This window comes from Cricetulus griseus, chromosome 3 (genome assembly GCF_003668045.3).
Source record: "Cricetulus griseus strain 17A/GY chromosome 3, alternate assembly CriGri-PICRH-1.0, whole genome shotgun sequence".
NCBI classification, from domain to species: domain Eukaryota; kingdom Metazoa; phylum Chordata; class Mammalia; order Rodentia; family Cricetidae; genus Cricetulus; species Cricetulus griseus.
Window position 1 is genome coordinate 278,896,472 of NC_048596.1, and position 20,614 is coordinate 278,917,085.

The 20,614-nt window shown below is 46.2% G+C and overlaps 1 protein-coding gene across 5 annotated transcripts in view; it reads right to left on the reverse strand.

Moving 5' to 3' along the window:
* The window catches only part of Tut7 (terminal uridylyl transferase 7), a 57,943-nt gene that overhangs the window by 19,139 nt on the left and 18,190 nt on the right, over positions 1–20,614 (reverse strand). For 4 of the 5 annotated variants that reach the window (XM_027409690.2, XM_027409691.2, XM_027409692.2 and 1 more), the window contains exons 10-18: positions 20,480–20,599; positions 14,256–14,408; positions 11,177–11,357; positions 8,765–9,849; positions 8,093–8,243; positions 6,706–6,792; positions 5,801–5,901; positions 3,414–3,471; positions 194–297 (exon numbers count right to left, since the gene is read on the reverse strand). In XM_027409690.2, the coding sequence (XP_027265491.1) occupies positions 194–297; positions 3,414–3,471; positions 5,801–5,901; positions 6,706–6,792; positions 8,093–8,243; positions 8,765–9,849; positions 11,177–11,357; positions 14,256–14,408; positions 20,480–20,599 (2,040 nt within the window). The remainder of the gene's footprint in view (positions 1–193; positions 298–3,413; positions 3,472–5,800; positions 5,902–6,705; positions 6,793–8,092; positions 8,244–8,764; positions 9,850–11,176; positions 11,358–14,255; positions 14,409–20,479; positions 20,600–20,614) is intronic. The other variant, XM_035443021.1, reaches the window with a different exon arrangement.

The window sequence follows — 20,614 nt, forward strand, 5'->3', positions numbered from 1 at the left end:
CCGTCAACCCCACTCCCAGCCCCTGCAGAAAGAAAGACTGTATGCACACGGGGAAGCAAGCAAACAGGACGATTTTAAAAACGAAAAAGCACTTGAGAACCAAAACAGGAGGTCCATGGCACGGCAAGTGAGAGACTCTTAAAAAAAAAAAAAAAAAAAAAAAAAAAGAATGAAAGAAATATAGAAATCTTACCAGTGTGTTATACAAGCTGATGTCTACCTCAAGACCACTTCTTAGATGGAAGAACTTGACAATGGGCACCTTTGCTGTTGTGATGGGCAGAATGTTCCTCAACCCTGTGAGGGAAGTAAGAAGTAGGATTAAACACAACAACTGGGCAGAGATGGTTCTCATGCTAATGCTACATGATAAACAAAACCTAACTTCAGCTGTGTCACTGCATTCATTACAACTAATCAACAGTGTCTGTTATTAAACAACTAGCAAGACCCTGGCAAAGTCTGTATCTATTCAACACATAATTGATAGTGGAATCACAGGAACCAAAAAGTCCACTGTCCTCCATAAACCAACTGGCTTGTGTGTGTGTGTGCCAGGGGGGCTGTTTCCACACAGGAACTACTGGTGCTTGCACACATGAGTTCCACGACCCTTCCCATTTGACTAATGGCCCATGGAGTCATCATATCACCACAGAGCTAGAATAATGGAGGGAAAAGGAAGGATGACTTGCAGTGGGTGAGGAGATGGCCTGAGCTGCACTCTGAACATGCTGGGGTAGTGGAAGTGGAGGGCATTTACCTGGCAAGGAAAACAGCACAAAAAGGCTCTAGGGCCCTCAGGTGACACTCTATGTAGGCGGGAAAATGGACTTGAGGGAGAGAAAAATGTGTTGTAAGAAACAGGAGGAAAGCTGAGAAGAGTTGTCCTGATGACAAAGAAGCCAATGTGCTGGTGTTAAGTACGGGAGAATCATGGGCCACTGAGTTGAACCGTGCTTCTGGCAAACAGCAGACCAGAGGCACAGGGACAGAAGAACATCGGGGCTGGAAATGTCATGGTGGCCTGAGAATGCAAAGATGAAGGAATGCATGCTTCAGACTGCCTGTGTATGAACAAGAGGTGCTCTCAATTCCCGCGGGCCTAGATGGAATGGGGGCATGCAGAGGGCCCTTCACAACCAAGCTTCCAACTTCACCTTGCGTAAGGGGGAACAGAGGCCACAAGGGTCGCTCAGGATCATGCAAGTGATAAGCTGTGGAGCAGGGCCTCAGATTAAAGCCTGAACAACTCCAGCTTCACTGGCTGTGCACAGATCAGGCTAGCAGTCATTTGCCTATTTTGCCGACTGCACAGATGTCAGTGCTCAAGTCTAGAAGGATTTAGAGTGAGAGCAGGTAGAGGCAGTGGAATGGAAATGCAAAAACACAGAAACAAAAAACAAACCAAACAACAAACAAACCCGAATTCACACAGCACAGACCAGTGGGAAGTCTGTGATTGAGAACCTCCACAATTTGCTGTGTCCCCCTTTCTCTTTAGGGACTCTGCCATGATTGATCTCTTTTGACACTCACAAACCTGTCCTCCGAGACTCACCCCGGCTCCACTTTATAATTCCAAAGGCTTCTGTTTCTATCCACTGCAACCAAGTTTTAGGCCAAACTTTAGCTCCCCCAAATACCATCAAAGTCTTTTAACTTTTGTGCTGTCCTTAAATATCCAGCACTTGTGATTATATAGCTTGGGAGACTGCCTCTAAAGGCATTAGCTGGTGAGCAGAGCCTCTAGTTTCTATTAAATTCTCTATATTCCATTTCTATCATATAGCTCTCTGTATGAATGACTAGACAGAGCAATTTCTGTTCTAAAAACAACCATAGAACATAGTTTGTCTTTCTGAAATCTACGCTGAGAATGCTTAGGACAGGGAATGTCTATCTCAGCCCAGTGGTCCAGAAAAGGACGCACACCAAGGTGAGGTACAGTAAATGTAAGAGTCTAGCTCAGTCTGTTTCTTTGCATAATCTGAAGTTCCAAACAAACCTTATCTTTACAGATGGACTCTTACTTTAGGAAAATATCTTCTCAATGTACAAAGGAAATTGTACGTGTATGTGTGTGTGTGTGTGCACGTGCGCGAGCGCGTGTGCGTGTATGTGTGTGTGCGTGCACGTGCGCGTGTGCGTGTATGTGTGTGTGCGCGAGCGCGTGTATGTGTGTGTGTGCGTGCGCAAGCGCGTGTGTGTGCGTGCACGTGTATGTGTGCGTGTGCGTGTATGTGTGTGCGTGCACGAGCGCGTGTGCGTGTATGTGTGCGTGCACGAGCGCGTGTGCGTGTATGTGTGTGTGTGTGCGTGCACGTGCGCGCGCGTGTGCGTGTATGTGTGTGTGCGTGCACGTGCGCGAGCGCGTGTGCGTGTATGTGTGTGTGTGCGCGCGCGCGCGACCCATGAGTGTGTCCACAAGAACAGGGGCCATGTTGTTCACCTTCATTCTTCATCTTCAGAAGTGAAGTTTAAGAAATTAATGTTTAAGGCCGGGTGGTGGCAGCGCACACCTTTAATCCCAGCACTTGGGAGGCAGAGGCAGGTGGATCTCTGTATATTTGAGGTCACCCTGGTCTATAAAGTGAGTTCGAGTACAAGTTCTAAAATTACACAGAGAAACCCTGTCTTGAAAAAGGAAAAGAAATTAAAGCTTAAGTATTTTGTCAGGTGTGGCGGCAGGTACCTGCGACCCTAGGTAGTCAGGAGGCTGTGCAGAGCTAGGCATGATGGCACACATTTATTATACAAGAAACTGAAGGTACTGAGTGAGCTTGAGGCTAGCCTGGGTTACGTGTTTAAGACAGCGCTAGGATTGTTCCTCAGTGGTAGAGTGCTTGCCTCTGATGAGCAAGGCCTCAGACTCTAACCCAGAAACAAGCAAGCAAATAGACATACATCTTCACTATTTTAGTCACAGTATTTCAGGTTTGCATGCCATTTGTAGGACCTACATACTGTACAGCTCTGAATGCTTTAGAAACTTCCTGGAACAGCCTTGTAGATGTGCACTGAGAACAGATCAAGCCATGCTAAGCACACTGTGTGTGGCTTACATTGTGTTGTGAGGAGGGATGCAAACGCAATTCACTACGTCTATGTGCTCCTCACCACACTGGACGGCTCTCAGCAATGTCTACCGTGGGGTTCACACATGAGGCAAAGTGACTTACGTCTCTACCTGACTTCAATATGCTTTGTAACAGAAACAAAACAGCCAGCACCAACCACACAGTCATCGCTACCAATTCTCCACAGTACACTGCAGAGCATTTCAATGAAACCAATGCTGCCTGATTTTACGGATGAGAGGGCATACTCCCTCACTGGCATGAATGCATTCTAAGCATATAAAACACTAAAGGAAAAGTAAAGAGTACTTTGAAAGAAATGCAGAGAGGTACCTGAGTGCTTTCTGAGGGCTCTTGCCAGCTCCTCAATAGTTCTTACGCAGTCCAGCCCCTGCAGCAAAGGCACACACACAAAAAAAAGGAAGCTAAATCAGGAAACAAGCTGGGCCTGTTGGCACACACCTGTCATCTTAGCCACTCGGGAGACTGAGAGAAGACAGTCAACAATTAAAGGGCTGTCTGGACTGCACAGTAAGTTCAAAGCCAGCCTGGGTGACTTAGTGAGACTCAGAAGAGTGGGCTAGAGCTCAGTGCTAGAGTGTGCTTGTCTAGCCGGTGGGGCTCTGGGTCAGACCCAAAGCAGAGACAAGCAGGAGGCAGGGTCCTACACTGTGGCAGCTTCTGTCACCTTCACAGTAATGAGGTTCACTTCACCCGTTTTTCTTCTTACTTTTATGTGTGAGCATGTGTCACTGAATGTGGGCACACACACACACGTCAGGACATTACATGTGTGGAAGACAGCATGCATGGAAGTCAGAAAACAACTTTTCCAGAGTGAGTTTTCTTCTTCCACTGTGGGACTTGGGCACTGACTCCAAGCATCAGAGCCGCACTGAAGCACTTTCACTGCGAGCTGTCTCATCAAGCCCAATTTCAGACGGTTTTTATGTCCCTTTGAGTCGAGTGTCAAGTTACTATACATACTAAACTCCCTCAAGATATATAAACTTCTAAACACGCCTTAATTGCTTTTGAATGTACAATAAAAGCCCAAATCAGAGCTTGCAGAAAGGTCTTGAGCCACGAGAACGATCTCGTCTGGAAGAATGCCTTAGGCATGGTTATTCGAGAGGGCTTCTGTACTTGGTCTCACTTATGCCAGGCAGATCTGCACAGTTTAGCTAAGAATTGATGGCTTGCTGTGGAAAGTGACTCAACTCAGGTTATTTCCCTGTGGGACTGGCCATAATTAAAATCACACAGTAATTTGGAATGGTATTTTGGCCAAGTTGTTCTTCATGTTTTTGCTGTTTTCCAGACCCAGGCTAAACTCAGGTTCAAGGCCCTGTTGCCTGCGCCTCCCAAGCTTTGGGATGTAAGCACATATCACTGTGCACTCACATAAAAAAACGTGCTTGTGATCCCCATCTGCATGAGTTCTGACGGTCACACATACCCTTACCACGTATTCAGAATTTTACTTTAGAAATGCTGTCAAAAGTGGTTTACAGACACATTAATGAGAATGGACCTTGAGGAGATACAGTGAGTGGGTTGTTCCATATGGTGTACCTAACCTCACTCTACAGCATTCACTAAATCCAAGGTAGATCTATTTTGGGCTATTTTTTTTCCTGAGGTCAGAAATGCCCTGGGAATGCAGACTCAGAACAGCCACAGAGAGCGAGCTCCTGAGCAGCTGTAGAGCAGGCACCAGAGTAACAGCATCTATGCCTCTGTCATTTCCAAAAATGAGCCTCACCAGTAGTGACAGGCATGACTCAGTGCATGGCCCAGCCTGGCATGCTTGAGGTACTTCTCAGACTTACTCTGTTATCAAACAGAGAGAGAGAGATTGTGCAGCCACAGAGAATACATCCAGGACTGGGTATGGCATTATGCTAATAAAACTGTGAAAACAGGCTGTGGCATGATGGCTCAGGCCATGACCCCAGGATTCAGAGGCAGGAAGGTCAGGAGCTCCAGACTAGCCTGGACCATACAGCAGACCCCATCTTCAAAAGGAGGGGAAAAATCAAAACAGTAACAACAGACCGGGCTCTAAGCTGTGTTTCAGCATAAGGGGTGCACTCTGCTGTCTCCTGACACACGGGATCCAAGCCACCCAAGAGAGAGCTCCCCAAAGCAACAGGGGGAACAGAAATGATTACTTAATCTACCAAAATACATGTTTTGGTACTGATGAGACCAAGTGTGTCTCAAACCTGAACTGTAAAGTGAATACTCACCATGCATAAGCAAACCAACATCACAGATAACCCTGGGAGGATATGTGTACTGGTCTAGCGGCTAAGCCGATGGGCACTGGTCAAGATGGTCTGACTTCACAGCATCCAATGCAATTTGCACTACACGGGAAAGCCCCTTCAAAGCTATCTAGTCAGTGTGTGTGCTTTTCTTTTCCTTTGAGACAGGCTCTTGCTATGCAGCCCAGGCTGACCTTGAACTTCTAGCAATGCTCCTTCGTCAGGCTCCCAGGTGCTGGGGTCACAGGTGTGTGCCACCCATGCCCAGCCAGAGCTTTTCTCTGCTCTCCACACCCCCTCCGAGCGGTCAACGCAGGGGCCAGAGGCTGGGCTTCGTGGCATACTGCATGTGGAATGCCCCGGTACATTCCAGATGCCTCACAATTCTGCCAGTGAGGACGGCGCTAACCACATGCTCACAGCACATGTGTGTTCACGTGGCAACCGTACCTCAGCAGTCTCATGTCCGTTAATTGTCATACAGACGTCAAGGTCACTCTGTTTGAACCCAAATCCATTTTTGGAGGAGCCAAACAAGCTCAATTTAGTTCCTGTTAGGGACAGATGACAAGTAATAGCTCATTACCTGAGTACATTTAATTGTTGTTTTAATGAATCCAAAATACCAATTGCTAATTATTCTACCTCATAATTAAGGACTTTCAATGTTCCTATTACAATTATTTATTTATGTGTCTGTGTGCACGTGTGGAGGGCAGAGAGTGAGGTGCAGGAGCTGGTTTTTCCTCCCACCATGTGGGTCCTGGACTCAGGTCAGCAGGCTTGGCAGCGAGGTCATTTCCTGTTGAGCCACATTTACTCTTAGTGCCTCCCTTGGTTTACTTAAATACATGTGCTGTATATGACATGAAAGATTGGTGGACACTGCTTTATACCAAAATGAAGGATGTCTCAAGGAAAAATGTAGACCATTTAATACTGTAAGAGCAATGCTTGCAATGTGCTTTGAAAGACTGATTTTGACCTCTGTGTGTGTCTGCATCCATTAGTGCATATACCCACAGAGCCCAGAGGTGTCAGATCCCATGAAGTTGGTCTGCAAGAACAGTACACACTCTTAACGGCTAAGCCATTTCTCTAGCTTCTGAAAATGTGTGTGACTTAATCTAACTCCAAGTGGATTCACCTTATGTGTGCTGGGAGATCCTACACTGTAATCTTTCTGTTGGTAAACTAGATGTGGTAGACCAAAGCCCATTCTGATATAGATATAAAGCCCTTCATCACTGATCTTACTCACCGCAAAGGTCTCCACTGCCACTAAAGTTAATGTGCCTGAAACACACGTGGTCTCTCATTACCTTTCTTTTCCTAAAGATAAAAAAGTTACTTACCTGGAAAGTCCTGTTTTATGAAACTCTCTAGATTTTGCCGGATATGTTCACGAGCCTGATCTTCTATAAGAGTTGGAGAAAAATCCTCTGTTTAAAAACAAACAGATACAATGAACAGTGGAGTGGTTTAAAAAAATAGAGTTGATACTGCTAGAAAAGCTGAAAAACAAAAACTGTTTTGAGAAAAAGAAAACTTACAAACTTCAAAAACTAGATTTTTATACCTTCTCAGCAGACAGTGCTAGCAATAAAAAAAATAGAAAACAGTATCTGTCAGGCTAATCTTGTGGGACACAGATGTAATGCCAGTGATGGGAAGTAGGGGAGACGATCACTTTGAGGTCTGTGTCAGCCAGGGCCACACAGGGACACCCTGCCTCAGTGAGTCTACCTCTAAGAACTGCTCTTGAGATGGGAGCTGAGATGGGGACTTTAAACCTGGGTTGACAGAATCCTCTAGAATTCCAACAGAAATGTCTGTGGGCTCTTTTGTTTTTCACTGGGAGCCCGGCTTTCTTTTTTAATATCTGAAAAAGTTTAACAAAACAAAAATGTCAATGGTAGCTGGACAATCCTGGATATTTGGGAGGCTAAGGCAGAGGAGGATTGCTTGAATCCAAGGATTCAGTAACAGTGTGATCCTATTAGAGAGAGAGAAGGAAGGATTAAGCTGGGCATGACAGTCCTGCTTATGATCCCAGCATCCAGGAGGCAAAGGCAGGAGGATAACAAGTTCAGTGGCAGCTTCAGTTACGGAGATGCAGGGGGCTCCTTAAAATGCCAGCATGGACTCTTCACACATGCAGTCGCAGCAGCAATGGCCCCCTTTGGAAACAGAAACTGAAGCCTCTCTCAATACCAATGCTCCTTAAAGAGCTTGCATGTGGGCTGCCATTAGTGCTCACTGACAAGCTCTTTCCCTCAGGGCTCAGGGACCATCACAGGAGGGGAGCAGAAGGATCCAGTGAGCCTGAGGTCACTGATGATCAGATCAGACCAAAGCCTGCCTTCTGGACACAACAGGACTGCTGCACTCGGACTCTCAGCAGCCCAGCTTGCCTTCCCAAGGCCAAGCCACTCCACATTCCAGTACGGAGGGTCAGGGAGCCCTCATGCCTAACTGAGGACCTATGACAGGTGATGGCTTCTGGGAGAAGGAGAGTTAGTTTTCTTTAAGGGCGTGGCGCCAGTCCATGGCCCCACAGCCAGGAGTCTATGCTGTGTACAGACTGGAACTCGGGGTCATGAAGCAGAAGCAGTGAGGAGCTGGGGGAGGAGTGGCAGGGGAATATGATCACACACACTGCACGCAGTTCTCAAGGGACTCAGTGTAAGGCCGAGCGAGTGTCAGCCCCTGCGGCATGCCAGGGGACTACACAAGACTTACTGTAACACTGGATGCAAACTTGATCTAAGATACTGGAGAACTTGGGTGTCAGTGGTGGCAAAGGTTCCAGCTGGATTCTCTTGAAGTCCTCAGGGCAGTCCTTCTTTAGATGACCTTCTCGCTTACACAAGCTGCACACTACGGTGGGAGACTGCAGGGGTGTGGTGAACCACAACAAGAGAATCTCTGATAAATGAAGGGTCTTAGAAAAAAAATTAACTACACACATACCCTAATGGCCTGAGAGATGGGACATGCCATTGGTGCTGTCGGAGAAAAGAGATGTCAACCGTCTGTAGCATGTGCACATCCCTATTGTCTCAAGGAGGAACATGGGTCAAGTGGTTACACATCAGAGTGTGCTGAACCACAAATGGGAAGCTACCGTTCTCGTGCACAGACATGGAAGTCAGGCTGCAAATAGCTCAGCTGGTAAATGGCACTTGCCACCAAGCCTAGTGGCCTGAGTTCAATTCCTGGGACCTACACAGTGAAAGGAGAGAACTGACTCCTTCAAGTTGGCCTCAGACTTCCACATACATGCAAATGGCACACATACCTATCCCTCACAGGTGATAAATGGATAAATGTAATAAAAGAAAGACAGAACCAACGTCCTTCCGACTTATCTGGAGGCCCTCAGATCTCAGACCACCGTCAACCATTCATTACCTTGCCTTTGGTGAAGGTGAGTTTTCTAAACTCATAAAAGAAGTCGGACTGGCCCCTGGGTGAATTTTCCTCCTCAGGAAAGCTTTCTTCATGAAGACTTATTCTGTTGAGGCCTACGAGCAGAGTCCCACCCATGTGTTCTCCACATTCTTCCACATCTTCACCCGCAGGCTCAGCCAAGTCGTCCTCTTCAGAGACAGCATCCTCCTCACCTGACCCACTGTGCCCGTTGTCCCTCTGATGTTCACGATCAACCCCCTCCTCATCTTCTGTGTGGTTAACGCTGAGCCTGGGCTCCTCCCCTTCCTCCTCCTCTTCATCCTCGTCGTCGTCAAAGTGCATGGCTGCTGATGCCTGGCCCGGGACTAAGGGGGAAAAGCAGTTCAGAGATGCTTCCATTTCATCAGCACCTTCTGTGTTTCCTTTATTTACATCGGCCTTGTCATCCAAAGAGAAATAGTTGTCACACTCTTCAGCTCCAGGGTTCCGGAGCCCTACTAACTCCAGTGTGTTGTCTGCCTGCAGACCACAAAGGCTGCCGCAGCTCTCAAGTTCTGGCTGCTGGCTGCTGCTTAAACCTTGGTCATCAGTGCTCAAAAGATGCCCCACCTTCCTTCCGGCTTTCTCCTTGTCATTTCCTGTTTCTTGATGCTGTGCTGCGGCACCTTCACAACCCTCACATATGACCTCTGCCTGGACACAGCCAGAGCTCTCCCGGTGTATTTGGATGTGCACACTTCCGATCTCCTCCTCTGGTGGGCTTCCCAACTGCTCGGTGGTATTTTTAAGAGTAAGTGGTTGTGCCTTGCAGTCACCTGAGGTGGGAACACCAGGACCCTGAGCCTCGGCTGCTTTTCCCAGTTTATCAGTATCTGTCGTTTGGAGCTTTGGGCCACAACTTCTTGCTTCTTTATATGGGTCTGAAACATGGGTAATGGAGCTGGTAGGCTTTGTGAGGTTGGGTTTTGTAACTCTGTGTGGAAGAGCGAAATATTTGTATGTTGTCCTCAAACAATGAAGTATATACTCAAACACCGGTTGGTTATTTAGGGTCCTTGCCACGTTTCTTTTAACAGAATAGGGGTCTGTAACAAAAAGAGAGAGGAAAAAAAAGAGAAAGCCACTACTTCATAACTTCTATTTCATCATGCTTAAAACTAGACTTTCAAAGGTAAAGCAGGTCATCACAAAGAAGTCAAATGGATCATGCATCTTACATGCTTTAAATACAGTTAAAAACAGCTCAGGTCGGAGCTAGGGCAGCAATTTAAGAGCCAAAGCAATGCTCCTGAGTCCCCTGCTCTCCAGAGAGGACCCCACAGGAACAGATCCCCCGTCCCTAGCTGCTCAGTGACTGGACATAGGATAGATACCATCAGTGTGTCTCTCGAGCCCTGGGGAACTTAAGACTGACAGGCTTTGTGGCTGAGTGCTCCGCACCCTCCTCAGCCAGCCTTGCATGTGTCAAGCTTACCTCCACTCTTCCGCCCTGGGAGGCCCCATCACTGAAGTGGCTGGCCTGAGTTTCAGGGGCGAGAGGGAGGCACCAGGAGGAGACACCACTTCTCTCAATCTTTTCTCCTCCCCTAGAACTCCAGCAGGTTAGGCAATTGGCCAGAAGAGCTGAGCCAGAGAAACTGCAGGGGAGGGTTTAAAATGTGAGATTCCCCAAGACTGCACATAGAATTTATGCAAAAAGAAAAAAAAAATCTTATGCAACATAAAGCTTGAAAAAAAAAATCAAGCAAAACCGAGATTTCCATGTAGGAGTTTTGCTGTTGTTCTTCAGCTAAAGGAGGAGAGCTAAGATTTCTAGAAGGTTTCAACCTCCTGACTTTGCAAAGCTAGAGGAGATCACCCATTCAGTGACACCAACAGGCCATCACCGTCTGATAGCTGACTCTGCAAAGTGATAGCTTTCACTACAACATGTTTTCATGAGGAAGTTATTGATTTCTGCTTTAAAAATAACTCTCTGTTCTCTCTACTGGAGTCAACCAACCTTAAGAACAGCATTTTTCACAAGAAAAATATTTTACTCATCTTTGTAAAAACTAAGCCTCAACAGGAATTCCTGAGGGTAGAATTTCAAAACAAAAAGTGAGGACAGTAAGAAAAAAAGGCGTAAGAACCTACAGATCACAGGGAAACCGAGAAAGTGTCTACGTAAGTTTCTAAGCACCTTACGAAGCAGGGACTCAGGTACCTTTAACCAGTCACTTGACATGAAGACACTGTGCCTCAGGGGTTAGCCCATGGTCCCTTACAACCCAATGCACTACAGGCAGGGGTGTAGTGTTGGTCTTACCTTCTGACCAGGCCTACCTCTGGTAGGAACTGTAAAGAGAGATGTGATAAAAACGGGCTGTTAGATGGGCACTATGTAAACAGTAACCGAGGGGTATTTATTACCTTCAATAGCGATGCGCTTTTTGGGCCAGTCCTTTGATTCCCGGGATATCAATTCTTTGACACGAATACTGATCACTAAATCAGCCAGATTAAACTCTAAAGCATAGAACCGCAGCAATTCCACCCAGAGCTGCCCAACTGGCACTGAAGGCTGGTGTTTTACATTAAATGTCAATGGCACCTATGAATGACAAGGAGCACAGAGGTTAATTGAGATGCCAGCTCAGCTGGAGAAGTTAGAGATCACTCAAACCTAAGCAAAAAATCTGAAGACTTCCGGAAAACCATGAGCTGGACAATCCATCTAAATAATCTAATTGTAGGCTCTAATTGGTCAGAGGTGAACAGCCCTACACTCTGGGAATCGAGCATGTTAACACTCCACCTTTGTCCCAGGAATTTCACCACAGCAGCAGACAGCTCAGCTAACTGTGCATCTCAGCAGTAGGTACCTGTGCAGGCACCTGTAAGAGACTGGTGCGGCTGTGGCAGGGAGGAGGAAGGGGCTCACCATCACTGCCCCGACACACTGTATCTGCCGATCGGCACTTAATCTTAAAGCCAAATAGTACTTAATATCAGAAGCTGACACTAGTGTGTCAATCACAGACTTTTGACAAGTTCAAACAACATACGTGACATAATGAAAGGGCACAGGACTTAAGACAGAAAGGAACGGGAATGTCCCATAGTGACTCTGCCAGCTCACAGCTTTTAGCTACTCTACAACTTAGTTTCTCCACGCTATGATTGGCAGCACAGGTGGGATAATGGCCAAGAGAACTGGCTGTGTGATGAGCCTAGTTTAAAATCCACACTCTGCCAGGTACTAGCCGTGATGACCTTGGTCTATGACTTTTCTAAGACTTGAATTCCTCATCTGGAAAAACGGGAATAACAGTACCCACCTCATAGGGTTGTTGGGAGGACTGAGTGAGATAGTGTCTGTAAAGTGCTTAGCACAGTGCCTGGCAGACAGTGTTCAAAAAATGGTCGCTATCATTATCTGCAGAGTAGGGATGATACACCTATAACACAGGACAGCGATGAGGATTAAATCAGAAGCAAGGGAAAGCAGCTGCAGTTATGGCTGCTCTCTGCACTCTCTCAGGTACTATCTTTTGAAGAAATGCAAATATCACTGAAACACAACGTCACACCTGTAAGATGCTCTTTAGAGGTAATTCAGTTCAACTCCCATGTGCTACGAGAAGGAACTGAAAGTCCGAGCACTTTCATGACTGTTTGGTGACACGGCTTAGCGGGAAGAATCGGCAGAGGCTAAGCATATCGCCACTCTGAAGTTAAGTATGTTAGACGTTGCTTAACGCCTCCAAATAACAAATTTAAAATAAAGCATTAATGGACACATAACAATGACTTTTTCTTCACCTTTTTCTCTAATAAACAACGAATAAAACATTTTCCACCTAGAGTATATAAATTTGTCTACAATCACACTTCTAATACCACACTTCAAAATGAGTGGTATGGATTCTGGCAATCATGAAAGTCACTTGGTGGGACTACACGGCAGTGCTCAGACTCCTGACTGGAATGGATGTAGTGGTCTAAATCCCACACATTGTAGTTGAGGACACAAAGCCTGAGAGCCTTGTTAACTTTATCTCTTTATCCACAGCCATTTGTAGGCTTATGAAGGACTTTTAAGTCTCTCACTTAATGCCTTCAAAGCATATAGCAAGGAACTTCACATGACTTTCAGTAGCTACACCACTGGCTTGAACTTCTCTTTTCCAAGTAAAGTAAGAATACCAGCTAGTGTTGACCAAGTGCTCACCACATGCCTGGCACTGAGTTAAACTCTCTAGAAGTCAGTGGGTTAGGAGAGGATGTCAAGATTATTTGTGGGGAGGAACAGGAAGCTGGAGCACAGCAAGATTAAGTGGCCTGTCTTGGGACACAAATTCACATTCACTATCTCAAGAGTTTAGGCTGCTGCTCATATCAAAACCCACACAGAAAACAGACTGGTGCTGTCTTTGGACAGCAGGGTCAGGGGTGTCTCCTCTATCTCCCCAGTTCTAGGAAACCGGAGTCCACAGTTCACCACTGTCCCATGGACTAGAGGAGCAGCATGTTAGTGTACACTTGTCTTAGAACCATGAAGTATTTTATGGCTAGTACAGTAATCTTACATCAAAGGAGTCCACTCAGTATCTTCAAAAGGCCTCTGCACATAGAAGAAGCCATATAAATAAATTGACATCACTAATCCATTTTTCAACCTTTCTCATTGCTTGTTTATTCGAGAGGCTGAATAGACAAGGAAATGAAATAGTTAAGTATGTGAGCTCCTTAAGAAATAAACAGGGACAACCATATACCCCAGCCCTATAATTAAAAGTTTGCTATGGAGAAGCCTGCATACTCACATTTACCAATGCAGTACTCACGTCAGTCATGCTATGGGGTCAGCCTAGGAACCCATAAATGGATGAAAAATAGGTCTCTCTAAATAAATGAAATTTTATTTGTCCATTAAAAAAGGAAATTATGTTGCTGGCATGAAAATGTTTTAAAATAAAGCAGTCCCACAAATGTGAGCACCCCACACTCTGTCTCATATGCAGAATGGAAGCATGGGATGAGGCAGGACAGTCAAACAAGGGTCTATCAGAGACAAGGATAGGGACAAGCGCCAGGGGGCAGGGGGAACAAGAAAGGGCAGGTACTCGAGGAACGAACAAGATCAAAACATATTACAGTCATGCAGAGAAATGCTGAATGTAATGAGACCCCTCCTCTGTACAAGTAACTTACACTACATCTCAAAAACAGTTAAGATACAGCCATGTATGGCAGTTCATGTCGATAATCCCAGGACTCTGAGAGGCTGAGGCTGGAAGACCACCAGGGATTCCAGACCACCCTGGGCTACACAGTAAGTTGCAGGGTTAGCCTGGGAAACAGAGCTAAGACCCTGTTCATAAACCCCAAAGCAATGTAAACCAAAGGGTAGTGAAGACAAAGAAGACAGGGAGACAGACTGATGCACAAACACCACTACTAAGACGAGGGGGAAATCAGTGGTATATCTAGGAGGGAGAGAACACACCTGCCCCTTCTTGGCTGCAGCCTCTTTGGGTGCCTCCTCTTTGGCAGTGCTGGTGCCCCCTGTGGTGTCATCAGTGTACTCCCAGATCACGGAGTCTTTCTCAACGTCTTTGAGGCTGAAATTCCCTAATTTATTTAATGAGAATTCTTCAATCTAGAAAAATAATCAGACACATCTTACTATATAGTATGAACAATTCTGTGACAGAGGATACTAAAATGCTCATAGGAATAAAAACTTAACACACACTATAGTTCACCACAGATATGAATTAGATGATGGTAAGATGGCTCAATGGGTAAAGGCCCTGATGACCTGAGTTCAATCCTAAGGAGGAAGCAGGGAATTCTTGAAAGTTGTTCTCTGATTTCCACACACATACAGAAACGTGCACATGGCCATACACAGTAATCAAATTACAGAAATAAAAAATACAAGATAGTTCACCAACTACCTTTGAAATTTGGTAATTTAAGTATCTTCTCAGGGTAAAAGCAGGGTTTTGAATTGCAAAAGTCATGGTGACTTTGCAAAGTAAATTTTCAGTATGCTGGGATGGATCATAGTTCTAGAGTACTTGCTTGCCTGGCATGTCTGAGACCTGTCACAGACTGGAAACAAGCAAAAAAACAAACCAAAATAAAATCCTAAGAGAAAACAAAACAGCCTGATAAGCATATGAAGTTGTTGGTTCTAGAGTAGAAAGGACTAGTACTTAAGCCGTAGCTCCCTCTAGTTATGTGCCCTTGAGAGTCTGAGGCATCTCTCTAGGCCTCAGCATCCTGAGATATGGAGTCTCATTACGGGAGCAGTGATGCCATAATTTACCTGCTCGTGGCACAGTGTTTAAAACTTCTCAAAGGATGCCAGGACTCGCTCCTATCAGCACTGTGAAGATAGGCAAATATGATCTAGATTCTCCCCACCTCAGAACAGCTTTCAGGGGATGGTGGTGCACACCTGGAATCCAAGCTTCTCAGGAGGAAAAGGAAGGAGTTCAAGGAGAGTCTGGCCAACTTGGCAAGATTGTCTCAAAGTAAAACAGGGCTGGAGAGATAGTTTGGTGTCTAAGAACACTAGCTTCTCTTCCAGAGGACACAAGTTTGATTCCTAGCTCCCATGTGATAGCTAACAACCACCTGTAACTCAGTAGTTCCAGAGGATCTGATGCCTCTGGCCTCTGATGCCTACAGGCATACACACACGCACACACACACACACACACGCACGCACGCACGCACGCACGCCCGCATGCACGCACGCACGCCGCATGCACGCACGAACGCACACCCCCCGCACGCCGCATGCACGCACGCCACACCCCCAGCACGCACACCCCCCCGCACGCATGCACGCACGCACACACACGCACGCCATGCACGCACGCACGCACACACACCCCCGCACGCGCATGCATGCACGCACACACGCACCACACACACACACACACACGCACACGCACGCACGCCGCATGCACGCACGCACGCACGCACGCACGCACACACACGCACGCCGCATGCACGCACGCACGCACGCACACCCCCCCCGCACGCCGCATGCACGCACGCACACACACACGCACGCACACCACCCGCACGCACGCACACGCACGCCGCATGCACGCACGCACGCACACACACCCCGCACGCCGCATGCACGCACGCACACACGCGCACACACACACACACGCACGCACGCACGCCGCATGCACGCACGCACGCACGCACGCACGCACACACACACACACGCACACGCACACGCACACGCACACGCACACGCACACAGCACAAGTTAGGAGGCTGCTAACAACACAGCTAGCTCTGTGGTAGAACACTGTGATGGCAGCATACTTGATTCCCAGAATCACTAGCCCATAAAACATTAGATATTATGAATTCTTATTAAGTCCCAAAAAATCTGTGTATTTTTTTTCTTTTTTTTTGACATTATTAAAGAAAATGTCAGTGCCCTGCAGAAGAAAATGTTTGAGGCGCTAAGCTCTGAGAGGCACTATGGAGTGCTGGACGGTTCTCTCCCTACACATTGGGATCATCAGTCATGGTATCTGGGCTACTTCCCCTATCACTGAAAGAGGTGACATGAGGGACAACATATTTATCCTAGCTCATAGTCCATCATGGCAGAGAAGTGAGTGTAGCATTCTGCTCTAACCCACATCAACCTGAGGACAACTCCCACAGCATGCATAGAAGCCTTCTTTCTTCCAGGTGACTCTAGATTCTGTCAAGTTGACAACACAACTATCATATGTAATTCCACAAGTTAACGAATATACTAAACTGTGGAACAGGTTACCAAATGTACATCTATGGGAACCTGTCAATCAATGGCTCAGCTGACAGCAATCCTACTACAGTATAAGAGCTCACAGCTCTCCTGCCTGTCCTGCTTTCCCTTCCACACAAGAAGTCAGTCTTTTCCCAGTCTTCCTAAGGCCACAGACTCCACTCCTTTTCTCTATATCCTTCTCCTCATCACTCTTCTCCTTTTCTCAAAAACACCACAGCCTAACATACATGTGCTAGTGCATGAGAAAGACCTCACCCTGGCTGGTACACACGTTTATGATATGCATTTTGTTTGGTTTGTTGTTCTAACACAACACCCAAAATAGCTGGAGAGGACAGTGATCTGTAACGACTGTCCCAAAGAGACCATGGAAGACAGGGAGTGACACTGTGAAAGATGGGGTGATACTGTCTCTTTGTTAGACACATACAATCAGGGTTACTAAAGTCAATGCTGTATTTCTGCTCTTCATAATTGTTCTTGTGGTGAAATATTATTTGTGATCTAATAAAGCTTGCCTGGAGATCAGAGTGCAAAACTATCCACAGCCACAGAAGCCAAGACAGGCAGTGGTGGCACAAACCTTTAATCCCGGGACTTAGGAGACAAAGGCAGAAGGATCCCTTTGAGTTCAAGGCCACCCACAGCTCCATGAGAGTGATCAGTCTAAAAGAGAAACAGAGCTCATGTCTTTAATCCCAGCACTAGGGGGGTGGAGACAGGAGTGACGTGGCTGGGCGGGGAGAGGAATAGAAGGTGGAAGGAGACAGGATCACAGGGCAGTCTCAGGTTCAGTGGATCACTAGCCCCTTCTGTACGCACATTGGCAGAGGTGAGAGCTACTGGCTGGCTGCTTTGCTTTTCTGATCTTCAGCTGTCTCTGGGTTTTTATTATTCGTGTTACATTTTCTTCTTTTTTGTAGAACCAGGAAAGGGCTCTACTGTGGTGATATCTTGCTTGTACAAATAAAGCCTGTCTGAAGGGCAGAGAATGGTGTTGTTTGCCTCTAGCTAACCATAGAGGTTTGGAGGTCTGTATAGATAGACAGGATGTGAGATGGCTGGGCAGAGACAGGAAGTGATATGGCCGGGCAGAGAGGATATAAGCAGGAAGAAGCAGGAACTCCTCACTCTTTTCTGCTGAGAAGCTAAGGAGGGAAAGGTGGCTGTGGCTTGCACCTTCTCTCTGAGCTCTCAGCATTTTCCTCTGTATCTGACTCTGGGTTTCTATTATTTAGGCCAATAAAGAACTCCATTTACACTCTACCACAGAGCCTATCCTGTCCTTAACAAAGTTTTTGAACAGCAAAAGTTTCAGAACTTAAAAAGTTTACTAATCTTTAAACTTGATGTACCATCCCTGGAAAGCTAATCCTCCTCTGTGGCCTGGGCTCCTGTTCCTGCCCTGATTTCCCTCAGGTAAAGTCAACCCTTTTCTCTTCAAGTTCCTTTTGGTCACAGAATTTTATAGTAATAGAAACCCAAATTAAGATAATGGTATTTTTATCACAGCAATAGAATAGCAACTAATACAGAAGTCATGGTATGACAGCAAAAATCGGGTGGGCTGCTTGGGGAGGGGACCAGACACAGTACTGCCACTCTTTGTGGTCATTAATTTCATTGAAGGTAGCTTCCCAAAATTTTGATCAGCATTTGAAATTTTTTTTTTTAAGGTGTAAGAGGGAGTTTAAAGAACAAATTCATACTAGGATATCAGTGATGGCTGGGAAAGTTTCTTATGAGAAGGAAAAGCAGAGCCTGGGCAGGTGCCTGCAGCCCATGGCACACCAGAGCAGTTCCATGCTGAGTGCTGAGGCAGCTGCAACCATCAATACCGTATCTGCCAGCTATACGCAGGTTCTCCCAGAACCTTCAAATAAAGGCATTTTTAATGTTTCCAAGGAAGAAAGTATAAGAAGTTAGCTGTGGATATTTCCTACAGATGTCTACTGTCAAATTCAACTTCTCTAGCAAAAATAAGGCTGCCAGGTAGGTGTGGTGGCCCATACCTTTAATCCCAGCAACCAGTAGAGGCTGGTGGATCTCTATGAGTTTGAGGTCAATCTAGTTTACAGAGCAAGCTCCAGGTCAGCCAAGGCCTCAAAATGGGTGAGACAACATTGGAGGAGGAGGTGGGAAAAGAAGAAGAAAGGCTACTAGACTATTTTTTTTTTTTTTTTGGTTGAAAGTGCCATGTTTACTATTATAAAACATGTGCATTTGAGGCTGGAGAGATAGCCCAGTGGTTTGATTCCCAGCACCTATGTCGGGTACTCACAACCACCTGCAACTCTAGTTCCAAAGGGATCTGATACTGTTGGCCTTTGTGCACACTGAAGGCTGTGCTGGAAGTCTACAGTGCTTTTGGGAGATGGCAGAACATTGGGAGAGTGCAGCCTCCTGGAAAGAAGTTAGGTCCCTGGGCTACACCCTTACTGGAGCCTCTGGGGTCTCATGTCCTGTGTGTGCTTGGGATGGTGCAGGAGGGCACATTTGTGCATATGTGTGGAAGCCAGAGGACCACCTTCACTGGTGTTCCTCAGGAGGTACCTACCCTGATTTTGGAGACAGGGTCTCTCATTTGGTCTGACACCTACCAGATTAGGCTTGGCTGGCTGGTGAGATTGCTTTAGGGACCCACCTGAGTTAGTTTCCCAACACTGGACTCACAAATATACAACACAATAGCTGGCTTTTTACAAATGTTCTAGGGATCTGACTTGGGACCTCACGTTGACTTTACCTCTACAGCATGCCCTCCCCTCTCTCTGTGCTTGTGGCCACTCTGAAGTGAACAGTCTTTTATGCTAAATGTTCCTCCTGCAATGATGGACATATCAGGCGATCAAAGACCACACCAAGAGAGCGAAGACAACGTACAGTGGAGCCACCAGTACCAAGGCAATGCTTCTTTAAGTTGATCTCTCACGTGGGCCACTGCAGCAACCAAATGCCAACTAATGCACAGGAACCTGCTCTTGTCTAGCAGGGCAATTTTTTATTGCATCCTAGACACTATAAACACTATTCTGTATTGTGAAAAATCTGGATCCTTTGTGCTTTAACTGAACAAATGTGGACCTTTTTGTTTGCTTTACCAGGTAGTTAATTTTGTTAGCAAGTTGCAAACTGTAATCCCTTCATCAAATAACTGCTTAGAGCTATTCCCCCTTTTGAGGGACAGGCTATCCTGGAAGCCGCCACCCTCTTGACTCAGCCTGCAGAGTGCTAACTTTACAGCATGTACACTACACCTAGCTTGGAGAAGGTCTTTACGCCTCGGCTCCCAGCGTCAGAGTGTGGACATGGGATCCTTAGGCCAAGTGCACAACACTTCAACCATACCCTCAGCCAGACTAAAGTGTCCACTGCTAAGGACAATGCCACCAGATAAGATAAAACATCACTCTGCAGCTCATGATTAGGGAAAACTCCGGTTTGTTTTCTTTGGTTTGATGGCTTTGGGGAAAGCAGAGACACAAAGTGTTACTATGGTCCCAGATACTCAGAATGCTGACACAAGAGGATGAGCTGAGCCTAGATGTTTGAGGTAATATGGGCAGGAATGCAACTCAGTCTGAAAAACATCACCAAATGATACAAATATGACAGAAGTCTTGGTGGTTTCCAAACAGCAGGGAGATGCTACATAAAATCAAGTGTCAAGTCAGAAAATTAAGTGCAATGAAAAATTCAAACTCAGCTCAGAGTTGTTTCAAAATTAAGATGAGGTACTCTTTAAAAACAGTGTCATCACTACAGAGGGTACAGAGTTAATATGTTGTCATCCACTGCTAATATTTCAGTAATGGAAGTACGGTAGGATAATTAGATAATTTAGGTCTGACTAAGCGTTTAGAGTGTTTTCCTAAGGAATTTATTAAATCACTATCAACCAAAAGGTGTCATACCCATGATCCTAGGTAAACTGGCAAGAGGGGCTCTTCCCTTTGCTGGAGAAAGAAAACGGCCATCAGGGCAAACACGTATGGCGGCAGGCCTCCTTCCTCAGGGCGGTCGATGCTGCAAAGCTACAAAAAACCAAA